This window comes from Phacochoerus africanus, chromosome 3 (assembly GCF_016906955.1).
Source record: "Phacochoerus africanus isolate WHEZ1 chromosome 3, ROS_Pafr_v1, whole genome shotgun sequence".
NCBI lineage: Eukaryota > Metazoa > Chordata > Mammalia > Artiodactyla > Suidae > Phacochoerus > Phacochoerus africanus.
Genome location: NC_062546.1, coordinates 185692866 through 185712317, shown reverse-complemented (window position 1 = coordinate 185712317; position 19452 = coordinate 185692866). Strand labels below are relative to the sequence as shown.

Genomic DNA, 19452 nt, shown 5'->3' with positions numbered 1-19452 from the left:
GCCAGTTCCAACGTGTTATTGTGGCAAAAGGGGAAATTAGAACATGTGCTGAATATTAGATAATGGTATTCTATCCATGTCGAATTTCCCGAGGGTGTAATTATATTGGGCTGAGGTAGGGGACAGAGACAGAGGAAGAGCTCAGGCCAAAGTGGCAAAATGTTAACAACTGGTGAATTGAGGGCAAGGGTATATGCCTCTTCTTCTTTCCTGGAGCTTTGAAACTTTTTACAATGAAAAAAGAAGACAGGGATGGGGAGATGGACTTTTTTTTTTTTTTTTTGGCCATGCCTGCAGCATGCAGAAGTTCCTGGGCCAGGGATCAAACCCATACCACAGCAACAACCCAAGCCACTGTAGTGATAACGCCAGGTCCTTAACCCATTGAGCCACAAGAGAACTCCCAGGAGACTGATTGTGACAGAGGCTGGAGAAGAGTATCTGGGAAAATCTCCCTGAGGCCTTCAAGGATGCCTCGAAGCTTGACCAGCTACAGGGAGCAAGGGCATTCTGGGAAGAGGGAACAGCAGATAGAGGCTCAGAGGTAGATGCAGGCAGGGAGTTGGGGAGTGGGGGGTGGGGACTGAGACAGCCGGGTGTGTGGGATATGGAACAAGGCTACTTCCTTGCTGACTCAAGGGAGTGTAGGTTTTATCTTGGATGCGTGGGAAGGCATGGAAGCAGTTTGGAGTGAGTGGGCTTGTCAGTGACCCCATAGAGCTGTGTTCCTTAGAGGCTGTGTGGGGAGGAGGGGCAGGTGGGGCAGGAGGCTGTGGCAACAGCCCAGGCAGAAGTGACAGGGCACAGGAGGGCCGAGAGAGTATTTAGGAAGCAAAATTTACAGAGGCTGGCAACTGGTTGGATTGGAGGGCGGAGGGCCAGGAGGAGCCGAAGGTGACTCAGAGTTTTCCACCCGGGGTGACCAAGAATTCGGTCAGGACATTTGCTGGCTAGGAGACGGGGGGTGGTAAGGAACTCGGGTGAATATGTGAGGGTGAGGTGGGGGTGGCGGGAGTTCACATCTGAGGCGCTGGGTTGGCGGGCGGCAGGAGGGGCACTCCCAGAGCCAGTCTGCAGCTCGACCGGCCATCCCAGTCTTCTGCTTAGAAATGACCGTTGATGCCCTCCAGGTCCTGGCATCCCAATCCGAGGTGATGAGACCTGGAGGGGTGGATGGCTGGGAGGCAGGGAAGGGACCGAATGACTGCCAGGTCTATCCTAGGCCTGCTTATTTTATTTATTTATTTGTTTTAGGGCTACATCTCAGGCATATGGAAGTTCCCAGGCTAGGGGTCGAACTGGAGCTAGAGTTACTGGTCTATATCACAGGCCACAACAATGTGGGATCTGAGCTGTGTCTGTAACCTAAACTATAGCTCACGGCAATGCCGGATCCTTAACCCACTGAGCGGGGCCAGGGTTCGAACCCACGTCCTCATGGATGCTGGTTGGGTTTGTTACCGGCTGAGCCACAACAGGCCTGCTTTTTGGTGACTCTCATCATCCAGGGCTCCTAGTGTTGGTCCCAGGGAGCCGAGTGGGCTGGGGAAGTGTCTTGGGGAGGGGGCAGGAGCTCGTGAACTGGAGGACCCCCAGGGTTAGTGGTTCCCTTCCATCACCACTCCCACCCCACTGCGCTCTGCCCCACGGGGCAGGGAGGAACCAGCAAACAGCCATTCCCACCCCAAGGCCAAAGACTCTCGCCAAGGCTGCCCAAGCCAAAAGTGCCACACCCCTCTGACAGGCAGCTTGGCTGAAGGGAGGCTGGGAGGACAGATCCCCAGGAAGGCCAGGAAAGCCCTCGGATGCTGAGTGTGCTTGTCACAGGGGTAGGGTTCTGGGCTCCGAGGGTGGGGAAGAATGACTTCTGGCTGGGACCCCTTTCCTTTTCTGGTCTCTGACTCTCAAGGAAGGTGGCCATTGGAAAGACCAGGCGGCTCCTCCTGGGGCCAAGCCTCGCTGCCCCGAGGTTCCCCCAGGTCCTTTAGGAGCTCATCCAGCAAGGGAGGGCCGGGTGTGCTTTGTGAGGCTGTCTGCCACTTGTCAGGGAAAATGATGATCATTGTCATAACAGGCCGTTACCCTTGAGCTTGGTGCTTATGGGCTGTTCACGTCCTCTGCCTGTGCCTGCAGAGTAACCGTGGGCGAGGGCAGGGTGGGTACTAGACTCTCGTGTATCTTCTTCCTCTGGATTTTGGTGTGCGATGGTTGGGATGTTCTTGTTTCCCTTTGAATCGAATCACGTGTCCTGGCAGCTTCTACCCAGGGTTTTGTTTCGCCATCAGTAACTTCACAGGTTGTGTCTGACTGCTTCTTACAGTGATGGCTCCTTCAGCTATTTGCTTTTTTTTAGGGCTGCACCTGTGGCATGTGGAGATTCCCAGGCCAGGGGTCAAATCAGAGCTGTAGCTGCTGGTCTACGCCACAGCCACAGCAACACCAGATCCGAGCCTCGTCTGTAACGTACACCACAGCTCATGGCAATGCCGGATCCTTAACCCACTGAGCAAGGCCAGGGATGGAACCCACAACCTCATGTTTCCTAGTTGGATTCGTTTCCGATGTGCCATCATGGGAACGCCTCCTTCAGCTCTTTGAAGGTCAGAGTCTACCCACCCTAGACTTCCTCCTTCATCATTCTGGGAAAACTTCAGACCTCTGTGGGTGATGCTTTTCTTTTTTTTAATTTATTTTTTCCTTTTGAGGGCAGCATCCATGGCATATGGAGGTTCCCAGACTAGGGGTCAAATCAGAGCTACAGCTGCCAGCCTACACCACAGCCACAGCAACACCAGATCCCAGCCGAGCTGTGTGTGACCTACACCACAGCTCACAGCAACACTGGGTCCTTAACCCACTGAGCAAGGCTAGGGATCGAACCCACATCCTCATGGATGCTAGTCGGGTTCATTACCTGCTGAGCCACAACGGGAACTCCAGTGATGCTTTCAACAAGATTACCAGCCATCCCAGAGTGGAGCCGGGAAGCCAAGGTTGGCAGAGTCAAGGTCACAATCTGGAGTCACTTGCCTGGGCATGGCCCAGCTGGTCTCCTGGCTCCCACTGGGGTTCTCTCGCCTCTTATGCAGGAGTGATATCTCATGAGACATCCGTCTCTCTGTAACCATCAGCATGTCCCACCCCAGATCCTACAGTCCCTTCATCTCAAAGTGGCCCATTATTTCCCCTGCACTGGGTACACACAGACAGTCTTGTCCAAACCCCTATTTCCATCTGGGGACTGAGGCCCAAAGAAGCCCACTAATGTTCTCAAGGCTACCATCCTAGAAAGCCAGTCTCTAGACTCCTATCCCAGTGCTCCCTGAGCCAGAGGGCCGGGACAGAGTGGGGGAGGGGCAGGAGTGCACTGGGCCATCACCCAGGGGCTGTGATCGAGGCCAGAGGATGTGTCTGAACCCTGTTCTGTTGTCCAAGCCCATGCGGAGGGGGGGAGGTTTTGTAAAGTTGACTTGATGGGGGTGGCCAGGCAGGGCAGGCAAGCCCAGGGCCCAGCGGTGAGGCCTAGGTGTTTGCTTGGCATCCGGGAAGTCTCCGCCCACTGCCTGTCTGTTTGTTGGACAGCCTGGCCCCTCTCTGGGGAGATTCCATGGCCAACAATGCTGTAAGGAGGCCTCTTTCCCTAGGCTTTGGGAGAAGGGCTGGATGTGGGGTGTAGGCAGAGAAGAGCATAAGCTGGAATGGTCAGCTCTGCCGACGTAGTGGGGTAGGAGAGGCAGGCTTTGCAGGACAGGGTTGGCCCGACATAATTGGGCTTTAAGGCTTCCTGCCTTAAAAATTCAACCCCAGGTCCCCTCCCGGCTCATCCTCCCATCCTAGGCCTGGGATACTGAAGCTGACGTGGTGCTGCGTCCCCTCTCTGGCAATGTCTGTGACAGAGATAATTCAGAAGGCTCCAGCCAGGGACTGAGACGGGGAAACAGGGGAGGTGAGTCCCCAGAGTGGAGGGGACCTCCTTGTGGGATGGGGGACACAGAATCAAGTCTAGAACTGGGTAGTTCCGGGTCCCCACCCTCATCCCAACCCCAGCTGAAGCTGGAAGCATTGCTCTAAGAAGGAAATCTCCGGAATCCGGGAACCTGGGCCCTGCTGCCTGGACCAGCCACCAGAGGGCGCTGCTGATCTCCTGCACCCCCTCCTTGCTCCACCCCTCTCTGCTCTGGGCTTTATCTCTCTGAATTTGGAGACAAACTAAAACTTCAGAAAAGTTGCAAATGCAGTGCAAAGGACTTGTTTTTTCCCCCGAGCTCTGAGAGTAAGTTGCCGACACATTGCCCTACCACCCCGAAATACTTTCCTATTTTCCTGCAAGAACATTTCCTACCTAACCCAGCAGGTCAGGCAATTGACACTGATGCGTGATTACATTCTCATCCTCAGACCCCAGCGAAGTTTGGCCAGTTGTCCCAGTGACGTCCTTTAGGGGCATGGAAAGAATCCAGTTCAGACTCAGCCGAGGCATGTGGTTGTCATGTCTCTTTGGTGTCCTTCATTCTGGAAATTTCCTCAGCCTTTCCCTGACTTCTGTGACCTTGTCACTTTGGAAGATTATATAAAGCCATTTAGTTGGTAGACTGTCCCTCCACTGGGGTTGGTCTGATGTTTCCTCATGATTAGATTCAGCTTGTGTCTCTTTGGCAGGAGAATAGCAAAGGCGATGCCCTATTCTCAGTCCGCCCCCCTCCTCCACCCATAGCGCGGGATCTCCATTCCTCCCATTACTGGTGACATTACTTTGATCATTTGATTAAGCTGAATCTGCCAGGAAAAGTGACTTTTTCCCCCTTTGTGATTTATAAGCATGATGTAGGGAGGCGATTCGAGACCCGTAAATACCCCCATCATCATCAGACTTTCAATGTATTCACTTATTTCGCATCATCAGTATGGGCTCATTCAAGCCATTACTGTCATTAGGTATTTTGATGCTCAGGTCTTTCCAGACCTGAGGGGCCCCTTCCAGCTGGCTCCTGTGTCCTTTTGTCTGTCTGTCCCCGTTTGATTTTCTGGTTCCCTTTATAGTCTCTGTGCGTTTCTATCTAATCTCTCTCATCCTCCCTATGTGCTTGGTCGTCTCTGACTTTGTCTCTGCCTTTATCTTCTTTTGTCCTCTTTGTCTGGCCAGTGCTTTTCTCTGTTACATTTTGTCTTTCTCACTCTTGTCTCTCTGTCTCTGACGCCGTCTTTCTGCCTATCTCTTTGCCTCTCTGTCTTGCTGGCTTTCTGTCTCTTTCCTTTTGCCTGTTTTTCTCCTTGTGTCTCTCTTGGCTCAGTCTCTCTTGCCCAAGACTCACCACTACGGGGTCTTTAGCTAGGAAACCTGGACATGCTGGGTTTGTGGGACGCTGCCTCCCATCTTCTGAACATGCAGAGCTGGGAGACTGGGAGCAGGGTGCAAGGTGGGAGGACTTGCAGGAGACCCCTCTGCCTAGAACGGCGGGGTCTGCGATTGTGTCCGGGACAGGCCCGTGTATGCAGAGAGGGCATCGGAAACCTCTGTGCCTTGGGGGGTGGGGGGCTGGAGGGAAGCGCCAATGTCTGTGTTCTGCTGGCCCCTGCTGTTGAATCAGGTTAGACTCCAGGGGGAGGTTGGTGCCTTGGGGAGAAATGGTACCTGCGTGCCCCCCTGCCCCCCACCACCTAAGTGACTTCCTGGAGAGGCAACAGGAAGAGCTTTTGCGCCTGGGCTGGGGGCTGTCGGGGGGGAGGAGAGTGATCCTAAGCAGTGTGGCGGCAGGACTTTGTGGCTTTAGGGTGTGTTCCCATGTGTGGTTGCAATGGATGTGGGGCCCAACCTTGCACTGTCTGGGGGGGGGAAGCTGAAGCCTGTGGTAGCAGTGGGTGGCAGCTGATGGAGAGCTTGAGGCAAGCCAGATGCAGGGAAGGCCTGCACTGAAGCTGGCCTCTCATCCCATGTGTGTGGGGGTGGTTTTAAAAAGCATATCTAGGGAGTTCCCATTGTGGCTCAGTGGTTAAGAACCTAACTAGTATATGTGAGGATGCAGGTTCAATCCCTGGCCTCGCTCAGTGGGTTAAGGATCTGGTGTTGCCATGAGCTGTGGCTCAGATCAAATGATGCTGTGGCTGCAGTATAGGCCAGCAGCTGTAGCTCTGATTGGAGCCCTAGCCTGGGAACTTCCATGTGCCAAGGGTGTAGCCCTAAAAAGAAAATAAATAAATATAAAAAAGACACCCCAGAAGGGCCTGCGGTCCGAGATGTTGGGTTTCCCATTGTTGTCTGACCCGCCGTGGTCATTTCCCTGGTTACCTCCTCCCAGAAGTGGGCTCAGGGCCTTTCACAGCGGAAGGGGCTCCGGCCTCTCCTTTCCTGCAGTGCTTGCCCGTCTCTCCCTCGGCCCCCTGGTCTTTTCCCCAGGAGCCCAGCCCTCTGCCCTGGCCTGACTACTGTGCCTCTCCTTCCACAGCCAGAGGATTTGGAGGCCCCCAAGACTCACCACTTCAAAGTGAAGACCTTCAAGAAGGTGAAACCCTGTGGGATCTGTCGACAGGTTATCACCCGGGAGGGCTGCACCTGCAAAGGTGAGTAGGTGCTTGGGCCCCGGGGGATGGGGGAGGGGGTGCGTCTTCGCAGTCTTGAGATGGTCTGGGGCCCCAGGTTGGGCTGTCCCCGGGGTCCCGACTTGGTGCCTGGTGCTCATCTGGAAGGGGATGCTGAGCATGTGGGTATGAATGGATAGCACGTGGCAGGTGATGGGTGGCTTGGAAATGGCTTGTAGCTTGTGTGTAGATGACATGAAGAGAGCACGGAGATGGTACACAGATGGCATGTGAATGACATGGGGCAGGCATGTGGATGGTATGTGGCAGCAGGTGGAAGGTGTGTGGTTAGTGTGGCTCGTGTGTGAGGGGCTGTGGTTGGCCTGTGGATGGTGTGTGGTTGGCACGTGGAGGGCATGTGGGAGGTGTGTGGGTGGCGTGTGCCTGGCACTCGGAGTACTGCAAAGATGCCAAGCCACAGTCCTCCCCTTGTGGCAGCTTAGGGGGTGTTTAAGGGCCCCCATTCAGCCCCAGGGGAGGGCCTGCTGGCTGCCAGGCTTTTGCAATCACGCTTCTCACGTGCTCCCGGAATGGCCTGGGCTTGGCTGTCCCTGTGGCCGGAGGAGTTGGTATCTTGGCCCAGATCATACAGTGAAATCAGCAGGAGGCCTCTGTGCCCAGTCTCAGGGACCGACCCCACCACCCAATCAGTTGCCCCACCAGCCAGATGCCTCCCCCTCTCTCTCACCCCTCCTCCTGTTATTGCCAGCTCCCTCCCCACCCCCTACAGCTTCTCTGCAGCCAATGCATCTCTCACCTGTACATGCCTCACCTGTACCTGTCTTACCTGTACATCTCTCACCTGTACTGCCTCTCGCATCCTGACCGGCCCTCTCGGTCTATCTCCATATCAGCTTCTGGGAGGGCCTTGGTGTCAGTTCCCTGGGTAGAGCCTTGGATCCCTCCCAACACACACTCAAGACAAAGCACAGACTCCTTCCTGTGGCTGCACGGGCGCGTGGATCCACCTCTTGCCGGCTCTCGGACCCATCCCCCTGGCCCCAAGCCCGTGGTGAAACCTTTCGTACTTCCCAATATGCCAAGTATACCAAACATGCCAAAGGGCCCACTCTTTCTTGCCTGGAGCTTTGCTCACGTGCTTCTCCCACCTGGATTCTCTTCTCTTCCTTCCCTCTGAGCACAGGTCCTGGCGGGGCAGGGAAAATGGGCATCAGAGCCCAGGGATCGATGATTAAAGCACTTCGTATTAAAGCCCTCACACTCACTCTCATGCAGTGCTCTCAGCATCTGGGGGGTGCTGATGTCATCCTTGCTTTACGGGTGAGGAAACTGAGGCTCAGACTAGTTAAGTCTCTTGCCAAGGCACACAGCCGGCTGGGTGGGGGGTGGGGTTTCCAATGCGTGTTCTCTGGGGGAGGGAGGGCTTCTTAAATGGGGAGTTTCAGCTGGTATTGGAGGTTGGAATGGGTGGATGGAAGTGTGTGAGTGTGTGGGTGTGTATTTGTGGGGGACATTCCAGGCAAGGCCTGCTGTGGGCTGAGGGCAGAAGTTTGTGGTCCTTAACTGCAGGGCTCTGACACGCAGTTTAGAGGGAAAAAACAGGAACTTTTTGCAATACCAAAAGTAGCCACATGGTGACACCCTCCTCCCGAGAGGTCTGGCTGGGATGGTTGGTGGTTTATGGAGAAGCCAGGGAGGCACTGCCTGGGGCGGGGTTTTGCATTTTGCTTGCCTCACTGCCTCCATCCCACCCTATCCCTTGAACCTGCTCGAGTTAGCCCCTGACCCATCCCGCAGTTCCTTCCCTCAGCCCAGTGACCCCCCAGTGCTTCTCCGTCAGGAGGCAGCACAGGGCTGAGGGTAGAAAAAAATCATAGCATACTCACTGGGTAACCTTGGACATCTCTGGCCACACATTTTGTGACAGCCTATGGTCCTGGGTTCCCCAGATGACCTGGCTTGAGGACCCAGGTTGAGGAAGAGATTTGACTCTATATGAATAGAAGGCTCCCAAGGTGAGCAGAGATGGCCCTGGTCTCACCTGGTTCAGAGCCTGGCCCTGCTGGTGTGAACCGGAGTGGAGGCTGGATGGCCAGTGGGCAGCCAGGCTGGTTTGGCAGCTCCAGGTGAGTTAGTGGGAAGAGGGAAGAAGGCCAGGACCACTCTCCAAAACACCATCAGCTGTCAGGTCTGGGCCATGGAAGGACAGGGGCCCCAGCCCTGCAAGGGAAGATGGAAGGTTCCCATTTTGACAGGCCGCAAGGATACCCCCAGCAAGAGGTGTGGGGCCACCAGGCCTGGGGGCAGGGTTGAGGTCACTGGGCTTATTGGCAGGAGATGCAGGAGAGGGACGGCTCTCTGTGCTCTGGAACCAGGAGGTTGTGATGGCTTGAGATGAACAGACTCTCTGCCTCCCTCCCTCCATCCACCCATCTATCCACCCATCCTCCATCCATCCAGGGCCACCAGATATGGTTGTGCAAATTGTTCGCTGGCTGAGGAGGCACATTGGCCAAGCCCAACCCAAAGGGTTTGCTGTGTTCTCTGGGTCCTCTTCCAGTCTTCCAATCTTGGGCTGCAGCATGGTGACCCTCTGGATTCGTGACTCGGGGTTGTTCTGGGTCAAAGGTCAAGGCCTTGCATTCACAGCCTCCATGAGGCTTGCAAAGTTGAGGGAACTTTCGCTGCAGGCAAGGGCAGTGAGGACACCTCCCCAGATCTAGAGAGACTGGGGCATTTGTCTGGTTCCCATTGGCTGCCCTGCTCCCCAGCCCCCACCCCCCTGCATTGTACTGTTTAATGGATGATGGCTGAGGGGGTGGGGTGGGAGATGGGGTGGGGAGGGAGTCAAGGTACCTGGGATCTAGTCCCGGTTCTGGGAGACTCAAGGGAGAATGAAGCAGACAAAAAGCTAAGGTGGGTGGACATGCGGGCTTAAGCATGACAGATGTACAGGCAAAGAGGTGGCTGTGGAACCACGGCCAGTCTTCTACTGCACTAACTCCTGTGTACCGCGGGGTTAACAATAAAGCTGTCCTCTCTCTCAGGGGCTGATTCTGAGGAGCGCCGAGGTTCTGTGGGTGGCTCTGAAATGAGCATGAGTGTCAGGACTAAGGCTCCCTGTGGGGAGACAGATGGATGAGACAGTGGGCAGAGAAGAGGCCTGGGGGCCAGGCCTGTGTTTCCAGCCCTGCTACTCACAGGCCAGGTGACCTCCGATAAATTACTTCACTGCTTGGGCCTCAGTTTCCTCATCTATAGATCAAGGGTTGGACTGAGTATATCCACTGAGGCCCAGACCATGGGAGGGCCTGAAGAATTCCCTGTTGGTGTCTGTAGAGTCTGGATAACTCTGCCAGTGCAGGCTGCCAGCCCACCCTGCATGCACACATGCACACATCTATGGCCATAAACCAAGCCCCTCTGGGCTAGAGGCTGTGCCCGGAACTGTTGCTGAGACCCAGCCCCTGACCTAGAAGACAGACATGCCATCAGACAATCCCAGAGCCTGGTGGCAAAGCTGACCCAGAGGTGTGTGTGAAAGGCTGTCTTTGATGCAGCTGAGATTTTTCCTGTCAGGCTTTAATAGGGAATTCATATATAGACTGGGTTTTGAGGGATGTGTAGGAGTTTCTCAGATCAAACTGTAGGTATCCCACAGGTCCCTAGGGGCAGTGCACTAGGAAGTCTAGGGCCTTGTCCAAGGGCCCTAGCCTCCTGCCATCCTGAAACCAAAGGAAAGAGACCAGAATGCCAGCTCAAGAGCCCCAGGGCTGCCATCTGGGCTTGGATTGGGGCCCAGACTTAGAGTCCTCCCCTTCCCATTGTCTCTGGTCAGCCTGAAAGGTGGGGTCCCCTTTAGTGTCCCCAGTGTGGGATGCACCTGGGAAAGATGATTTTGTCCTTAATGGTACGAGCCTACCCAGAAGCCCTCACCAGCTGGATTTGCGGAAACCTTGTTTCAGGGAGCTCTTTCCTCTTTACTGGGGGTCCCAGCTTCTACCCTGTGTCTGAGGACCTCCTTAGAGTCGTTGGAAGCAGCCTAGCAGGGTGGGAAGACCCTGGGTTCTCGTCCTGGCTTGTCCCTGCCTGGCTGTGTGACCTTGGGTGAGACACTTAACCTCTCTGGGTCTAGCTTGCCTGGTTCTCTAAATGAGGGCTTGGACTAGATCAGAGGTTCTAAACTGTGTTCCAAAGGAGCTGTAAGGTTCCTTAGGGGTCTGAGAGGGTAGGCAAAAGTGGGAAATCCAAAGGTGGGCTTAAGGTCTTGGGGCCCTGGAATCCCCCACATTTTAATCAGAGCAGCTCTCGTTTTAGGAGTTAAATATACCAGGAGACAGGATGGTGTGGTGGACTTGCACTTGGCTCAGATGTCCTAGATTCAAATCTCAGCTCTTCCTAGAGAGAACTTGGGCAGATTGCTTCACCTCTCTGGGCCTCAGTTACCTCACCTTTAAAATGGGACACACAGGAGTTCCCGTTGTGGCTCAGTGGGCTAAGAACCTGACAAAGTGTCCATGAGGGTGTGGGTTCGACACTTTACTCAGTGGGTTAAGGATCCAGCATTACTGTAGGCTGCTGTGTAGGTCACAGGTGTGGCTCAGATCCGGCATTGCTGTGGTTGTGGTGTAGGCCGGCAGCTGCAGCTCCAATTTGACCCCCAGCCTGGGAACTTCCATATGCTGCAGGTGCAGCTGTAAAAATAAATGAAATAAAATAAAATAACACACTCAGCAAACCTTCCTCCTCAGGTTACCGTGGGGATTACCTGAGACAATACACATGAAGTGCTCAGAACAGATGCTGGCACACAGTAAGCATTCAGTAAATGCCAATCATTGAGATTCCACCAAAGAGTCTATCTGCATTAAGAATTTGGCTGCAAAAACAGAAGCTCGAGAACCACTGAATGGGATGCTCTAGAAGGTTTCTTCTTCTTCTTCTTCTTCTTTTTGTCTTTTTAGGGCTGCACCCACCGCATATGGAGGTTCCCAGGCTAGAGGCTGAATGGGAGCTGTAGCTGCCAGCCTACACCACAGCCGCAGCCACATGGGATTTGAGCCGCATCTGTGACCTACACCACAGCTCATGGCAACGCTGGATCCTTAACCCACTGAGCAAGGCCAGGGATTGAACCCATGTCCTCATGGATACTAATCAGATTCGTTTCCTCTGAGCCATGATGGGAACTCCTAGAAGGTTTCTTCTTGCTTCAACTTCAGAGCTGCTCCATACCCACACCCCCCGACCAACCTTCGTGTCACCTTGTATTCAGTTTCTCAAGAGAAACAGAACCAACAGGATGGATAAGTGAGTAGGTAGGTAGATAGACAGGCATTTATTTTAAGGAATTGGCTCACATGATTGCAGAGACTAGGCAAGTCCAAAATCTGCAGGGCAGATCATTAAGTTGGAAACCCGGGGAGGAGCTGCAGTTCAAGTCCCAATGCTGGCAGCATTTCTTCTTGCTGGGGGAGATCAATCTTTGTGGTTCGGGCCTTCAACTGATTGGACAAGACCCACCTGCCCACACAATGGCAGGTAATGTTCGTTACTCAAAATCTACGGACTTAAATGTTAATCTTACAAATGTATATAAAAAAACATTCACAGAAATATCTAAAATGATGTTAAATAAATATTCGGGAGCCATAGGCTAGCCAAGGGGACACTTAAGGTAAGCATCACATACCTCCAGGCCAGGCCATGGAAAGAAGCAAAGCAGGGGAGGGCTGTGAGTCCTGGTGGGCAGGTGGGTGCTGTGAAGGTCTCTTCGCGGCTGGGGAAGAAGCGGAGGCTGGCTGGGCAGGCAGGCAGTTATACTGGGGTCAGGTGCACACCAAGGCTATGTGCTCATTTTCCGACCCGAGGCCAGGAGGAAAAGGCCATTTAGATCCCAACAATGTTGGCTTCCTGTGTTCCTGAGAGGCCGGAAGCCACCCCAGGACAGAGTCCGAGCTGCCTGGGGAGGCAGGAGGTGGCCAAGGGCTGGGGCTGGGGTAACGACGCTCCACCCCTGCAGGTAACCTGCAGACCCCTCCCTGCTGCAGGGCTGCTGTGGGGGGTAGGTGGGCAGTGTTGACACCCAGGGGCTGAGGTGGGGGCTCCTGGGTTCCACGGAGCTTTGGTTGGACACGGTCCCTCCCCGGCTGGGGGACTTTGTCTTGCAGGGTCACTGGACTTCAGTGGAGTCTGTTCCAGTGGGGTTGGTCCTCAGACGTGTGTCCAGGGAGGACTCAGGCCTCTGAGGGATGCTAGGAGCCGGGGCTGGCGTTCTCCTGTCCTTGTTCCCCTGCGATGTGACATGTTACCCTGTGGAGTGGGCATCCCGGTCAACTCGGTGTTTGCTCAAATGTGTTTGGGATGTTTTCAGGGTTGGAACCTGGGTTTCCCCCTTTGGTGGCTGTGGGGAGGAAGTGGCAGGTGATGACTCTGGTGGAGAGAGTGGCTGGGGTTACACACAGGCTGTCACAGCTGGAAGGGGGTTGGGAGGCCGTTCTGTTCCAGGGCTTGGACAGGCAAGGGCCTTCGGGGGTAAAGCAGTATGGAATGAAATGAGTATGGCCAGCAGGCTATGGTGGGGGCCCCAGGGGAGACAGAGAAGAGGTCTTTGTGGGCTTCCCCCCCCCCCTTTTTTTTTTAGGGCTATACCTGCAGCATATGGAGGTTCTCAGGCTATGGGTTGAATCAGAGCTCTAATTGCCAGACTACACCACAGCCACAGCAACACCAGATCTGAGCCATGTCTACCAATTACACCACAGCTCACGTCAATGCCGGATCTTTAACCCACTGAGCGAGGCCAGGGATCGAACCCGCATCCTAGGGATATGAGTCGGGTTCGTTAACCGCTGCGCCATGATGGGAACTCCAAGAAGTCTTCATGTTGTAAACACTGAGCCAGCTCATGAAGACAAGAGTGTGGGCCCAGTAGACCCAGGAGGCTGCCAGATGACTGCCTCATTTTCTGAACAAGAGTCTGAGGCTCAGAGAGGGAGGTGATTTGCTTCAGGTCACACAGCAGGTCACTGGACTAGCAGTCAGGACTAGAATCTAGATTTCCTGACTTGGGGTTCTTCTGTAGAATAAGGATGCTGAAGGTGGTGGAGAGGCTGCTGGTACAGCTAACCCTTATAGGGAACATACTCTGGGCCAGCCATGTATATTACCTCTTTTAATTCTTCCAACAACTCTGTGAGGGAGATGCTATTACCACCCCCAGGTTACAGAGGCGATGAAGGCTCAGCGTGGTTGAGTAACTTGCGCCAGAACACAGAGCTGGTGTGTGACCTGCATCTGAGCTGAGAGCCAGCCTCCCTGCAGCCAGGGAGCAAGTGGGTCGATGGAGAGTAGGACCATTGGATGAGAGGATGAAGGATCACTTAGCTCCTTTAGTGCTCTCACCCCCTTACCAGGCTTGATCATAGGCGGTGCTTGTCCTGAAGCACCTGAGAAGACTAACTCTGGTCCCTACCTGCCCTCTCTCTGCAGGGGGTGGAGCTGAAGAGTCAGGCTCACCCAGTCTCACTTGTGTCTCTCCGTTGCCCTGGATATCGAGACACAGGGGTCCCAAGGGTTTTAGGTGGGGGGAAATCCCTCCAGTTGGAAATTTACTCTACATTTATTGAGCCCCATTTGTGCCAGACCCAGTGCTAGGGGAAGGGGCAGGATACAAAGCTGCAAAGTTGAACAGGACCTCCCTTTCTGTTTTAAAGAAGCAGCTATATGTGGGGGAGAACAAATCAGAATGGAATACTTAGTCCTCCCAGGTGATAAGAGCCTTCCAAGGGTTGTGGGCTAAGGATTCCAGTTGCACAGAGGAGGGAAGGATCATCTTTGAGTGTTTTATTGTCCAAGGAGGGATATTTTGACCTGGGCTCTGAAGGATGTATATGAGTTCACCATTCCAGACCTGCATCTTGTAGACTCAAAGACTGCTTGGGGAGTTTGGTGGGGCAAGAACAGATCTCTTCAGGGCCAGTGGTTCTAGGTGAAGGCAAGACCAGGCCATGTAGGACCTTCTAAGTGTGTTGAGGAGCTAGACAGAGGGTTCTAAGCTGTGATGTGATCAGTTTGAGAATGACCTGGGACTCTCTGGATTGAAGGGAGACAAGATTGATGGGGAGATGGGGCCCAGGGAAGGATAAGTGGTCTGAACTGATGCTCTGGTTGGGGAGGAAGGTTGGGAGTCCACAGCCTCTTTGGATGACTAATTGCTTGGTGAGGTAAGGAAAGGGAAGAAGGAATTACAGAGGGGAACATTCAGTTACCCAGGGAGCAAGGAACGACCCACGTCTCAGTTCTCATCATCGGCCTTTGGCCTATTGCTTTCTGAGGGATCCTGTGCTCTGGTTTCTGGTATTAGTTAGCTGCCGTTGTGTAACAGATTACCACCCCCCAGACTTAGCAATTTAAAACAAATACAGAATTATTCTCTCACACAGTCTCTGTGGGTCAGGGATTCATGAGTAGTGAAGCGGTCTGGACTCTGAGTGTCCCATGAAGCTGCAGTCAAGGTATCAGCCGAGGCTGTGGCTTCTTCCAGAAGGAGTGATCCACGAGATGAAGGCTGAAACCCCCTTGGGGGGGGGCTTTGATGACTTAGCCTCAGAAATCACATACCACCCTTTTTCTTTTTCTTTTCTTTTTTTTTTTTTTTTGCTTTTTAGGGCCACACCCACAGCATATGGAGGTTCCCAGACTAGGGGTCCAATGGGAGCCACAGTTGCCGGCCTACCCCACAGCCACAGCAACATGGGAACTCAGCCATGTCTGCAACCTACAACACAGCTCATGGCAATGCTGGATCCTTAACCTAGTGAACGAGGCCAGGGATCGAACCTGCATCCTCACGGATACTGGTCGGGTTCATAACCTGCTGAGCCACCACAGGATCTCCCCACACACCATCATTTCTACAGTATCTGATTGGTGTATAAACCATGTCATCATGAGAAGGGTGGGTATACCAGGAGGCAAGACACACTGGCGGCCACCCTGGAGGCTGGCTGCCTCAGTTTCCCTTTCTGAGTGTGCCTTTGATCTGGACGTGAGAAGCCAGCCGACAGGCATGTTTCAAATTACAGTGGGAGGGATGCAAGTTAGAGAGTAGGAAGAACTGCCCTTTGGGAGAATACCTGAGACAGGTGACTGAGAGTGTACAGGAGCCTTCCCCAAAGGGGACTCGGGGCAAGAGCGTTTCCTTGGGGTGGGGAGCAGGTGCTTCTGAAGGTGTAAAAATTTATCCTTGGGGGCTTGGCCACACCTGTGCTGCTTGGAAACTTGAATTCAGTTTGCCAAGCTTTTGTCTTCTGGGTGGGGGTGGACTGGGGGGGAGTTGTGTGTGTGTGTGTGTGTGTGTGTGTGTGTGCGCGCTGGGGGAGGTCTTCCTTTGCTCCCTGCTGTAGAGCTCTCAAGGACAAGCTCTGCATTCCAGCACGTAGGGAGCACTCAGCACATTGTACTGCAATTGCCCAATGATTTCCCCATCTGCCCTCCACTCAAGGGCATCTACTGAGTGTCTGCCCACTGTGTGACAGGCAGGGCTGCCCTGTATAGTCATGCAGGCTATGCACTGCCAAGGGCGCCTGCCTGCAAGAGCACTGGAAGCAGTCCACACCTCACTCACCAAACTGTGGATCCAGGAGTTCCAGTCATGGCTCAATGGGTTATGAACCCAACCCATGAGGATATGGGTTTGATCCTGGCCTCGCTCAGTGGGTTAAGGATCCAGCGTTGCCATGAGCTGTGGTGTAGGTCGCAGATATGGCTCAGATCTTACATTGCTGTGGCTATGGCATAGGTCAGCAGCTGCAGTTCTGATTCACCCTCTGGCCCATGAACTTCCATGTGTAGCAGGCGTGGCCCTAAAAAGAAAAAAAACAAAACTATGCATCCAGGTACAGAGCTGGGTCCATCTGGAGAAAGGGCATCTTCGCGCCATTCCCACAAAGATATTGTAGTCAGCTGTGTGTCAGGGGGCTGGTCTGCCCGGAGGGTGGGATTTTTTTCTAATTTGCACAAAGATGGTGCTGTGGGCCTGTTCTAGCTGCTGGGGATCCAGTGTGAATGAGACAGGCATCCTCCTCCGCACTCATGAGTCTAGTGCGGGGAGATACACTATACATAAGTGAGAGGAATTACCCAAGATGACTTCAGATTCCGAGCTGTGCTAAGAGAATTTTATCAGGGTGCTGCTGAAAAAGAATAATAGGGGGGCCTACTGTAATTTGGGTGGTCAAATCCAAAGATTTGAAGAGATGGTTTTCAGTGGATTCTAGAAATAGAAGAAGAATACGGCTCAGTGAATAGATGAAGAGATGGCTCTCATTGGGTTCTAGAAGTAGAAGAAGGATTTGGCTCGGTGAATAATGGAGAGCAGGGGTGAGAGAGAATGTTTCCGGCAGCCATACCAGCACATGCAAAGGCCCTGAGGTAGGAAAGAGCTTGGTGTGTTCTGCGAACGCCAGGAGTATGGAGGATGATACTGGAGGAAGATGGGGTCCTGGCTCTCATTGTGCTCCCAGTTTCCAGATGGGAGTTGGGAGGCCTGAAGTAAACACATAGGGATGGCTTCTTTGGTTGACTATGAGACATTTGGGGGCAGGGTTATGGCTCTGGGAAAGACTAAGAATGGGGTGCACATAAAGGGGCAATCTGAGCATACATTTATTAAGCCTCTACGGTGTACCAGGCACTGTGTGTTGCGCGTGTGTGTGTGTGTGTGTGTGTGTGTGTGAGAGAGAGAGAGAGAGAGAGAGAGAGAGAGAGGGAACCAGGAGTCCCTTTCTTGAAGGAGCCCACAACTGTAGGAACCAAGATGGTGGCAAGAAATATCCATTCTGATGCCTTCAGGAAGGGAGGGATAGAGGCCACCAGAGGAGGGGCCCAGGATTTATTCTTAAGACCTGGCATTTGGTTAGCAGAGGCAGAGGAAAGGTCCCTCGGTCTGGGGGCAGTGGCCCAGTGGGGCGCCTGCCTGGCCTTCAAAGCCCAGTCCACATGGCCGGAGGCTTTCTCAATTCCACATTCCAAGGCCAGAAAGGAAGGCATGGGGGCGGGGCTGGGCAGGCCTGCTGGTGTCAGAGTGGAAACACCCTCTGGAGAGGAGTTGGCCCCTGGGGACCTGGTATGGTGCGGGTGGGACTGAGAGAGAAAAGCAAGAAAGGCTAGATGGATGGGCATGACCTGACTTGGGTGGCCAGGGCGGTAGAGAAGGCCCTGAGCTGGGCGGCATGGCTGCTGGTGTCAGGAAAGCCTTGCTCAGCACTGGCTGAGTCACAGGCCTAAGCAGGGGCCAGAACTAGGTTCTGGGAGAACAAGGTCTGGCCAAGGTCATATCCCAGACCCCACCCAGTGTGCCTCTCAGCTTCCCCCCAACTCCTACTCCCATGGACAAACCAGAAGCCGTAGTGGGGAGGCCTGGAGCCTCTTGGCAGCCCTAGGCCTCCTGCTTTCCGCTGGGAATCTGAAGGTTGGAAAGAGGTTGGGAAACTGCAGATCTAAGAGGCAGGGCAGCTGACTGTGGCCCGGGGCTGTGAGGATTTGGGGTCAGGGCGGCTCCAAGTTCTCTACCCCGTGCCCTGACCCACCTGCCTCCACAGGCCCTGGGCAACCGATAAAGCCCAAGTCAGTGCAGAAGCTTCGCTGGCTCAAGAGACCCTTCACCCATCAGAGGGACCCGGTGAGAGAGGACCACTAACCCCCTGGGTGGAGGGCCCTGGGGGTAGGGCGGGCAATGCTGGGACATTCCAGGCTGAGGGAACCCCAAAGGAAATTTGATTCCAGCTTCTGGTAGTGAGAGGGTGGAGCATGTCATTTGTGTGTGTGTGTGTGTGTGTTTCAGCACAAAGTTCGTGTGTCCCTGTCAGGCTGTACTCTGACGGTCTCATGAAATTGTGTGTGTGTGTGTGTGTTGGTGCTCCCAAGGAGAAGTTTCTCCTTGGGCTTGTGCGTGGGAGGCTGGCCATGGGTGTGCTATGTGTGCACATATCGCTGAGTGTACCGGCGTAAGGGATTATTGGTGAGTGTGTGTGTAGGTATAAATGCGTACGTGTGTATGCACCGGGCCTCTGCTGGACCGTGAATTGGTCTGTGTGTGTCTCTCTGGTGGGGGTAGTGAGTGTGATCTGGTTCTCTGGTGCCTGCAGCCTGCCCGGTGTGTAAGGGGACAAGGTCCCCTCGTTCCTTGGCTCTGCTGGCTGGCACGGGGCCTGGGTGCGGGCCACCTCTGCCCTCGGAGGGATCCAGCCACAGAGGCGGTCCCCTCCTCTCCCCCTGCTCCTCCCACCTTCCCGCGCCCGCCAGAGGGGCTCTGGCAATGGGGGCTCGGCGCCTCCCGCCCCGCAGGCCCCGGGGAGCTGCGGCAGCCCCCCGCCCCCTCCTCTCGGCGTCCCTCCTTCCCTCCCGAGCGCCGAGCGCGGATCGCGGGGCGGGGGTGGGAGGAGATTTCGCCGGAGTTTCCATTTCATACCTCGCGGCTAAACTTTCTTTCTGTGTCTCGCCCTCTTGCAGTCTGCAGCTTCTCCTGTCATCGGAAATGCCAGGCCAAGGTAAGGGGGCTGCGGGCGGGCTGGCCCCACCGGGGGCTTGCGCACGGGATGGACTTGGGGTCCCGGGACGGGTGCGGGGGCGCCGGCGGGCCGAGGGCGGTGCCCTGATCGTCTCCTCCTTCTCTCTTTGTTTATGCAAAGCTCCTGGGCCCCGGAGCGGGCTCAGGTCAAGGTGAAGGCGAGGGCCGGGGGCGGGGGACCGGGAGCGGGATGGGGGTGGGGGGAGCGGCGCGCGGTCGGGGCAGCTACTGGAGGTGGCTGGCGGGGCCGGAGCTCCGGGAAAAGGGCCTTTGAAGGTATTTCCCCTAGTTCTCTCGGCGGGAGGGGCTGTGGAGGGGGAGACGGATGCATTTCAATTAGCCTG

The 19452-nt window shown here is 54.6% G+C and overlaps 1 protein-coding gene and 1 long non-coding RNA gene across 9 annotated transcripts in view; one reads left to right on the top strand and one right to left on the bottom strand.

Annotated features, from left to right (window-relative positions):
* Positions 1–19452, top strand: part of TNS1 (tensin 1) — a 209405-nt gene that overhangs the window by 6359 nt on the left and 183594 nt on the right. For 4 of the 7 annotated variants that reach the window (XM_047773460.1, XM_047773459.1, XM_047773457.1 and 1 more), the window contains exons 1-2: positions 6446–6558; positions 19051–19088. Coding sequence is in view for 1 of the 7 variants with exons in the window: in XM_047773462.1 (XP_047629418.1) it covers positions 6444–6558; positions 19051–19088 (153 nt within the window). In the remaining 6 variants the exon portion in view is untranslated. Of the gene's footprint in view, positions 1–6443; positions 6559–19050; positions 19089–19452 lie in introns of those variants that run through there. The other 3 variants (XM_047773463.1, XM_047773461.1, XM_047773462.1) reach the window with 2 other exon arrangements.
* Positions 11871–19296, bottom strand: LOC125123534 (uncharacterized). 2 transcript variants are annotated; one of them, XR_007134087.1, is made up of 3 exons: positions 19010–19296; positions 12230–12849; positions 11871–12060 (listed from the first exon to the last, which is right to left on the bottom strand). It is a non-coding gene; the product is annotated as an uncharacterized LOC125123534 (long non-coding RNA). The 2 variants fall into 2 exon arrangements; XR_007134086.1 differs by lacking the exon at positions 11871–12060 and having other exon boundaries at positions 12158–12849.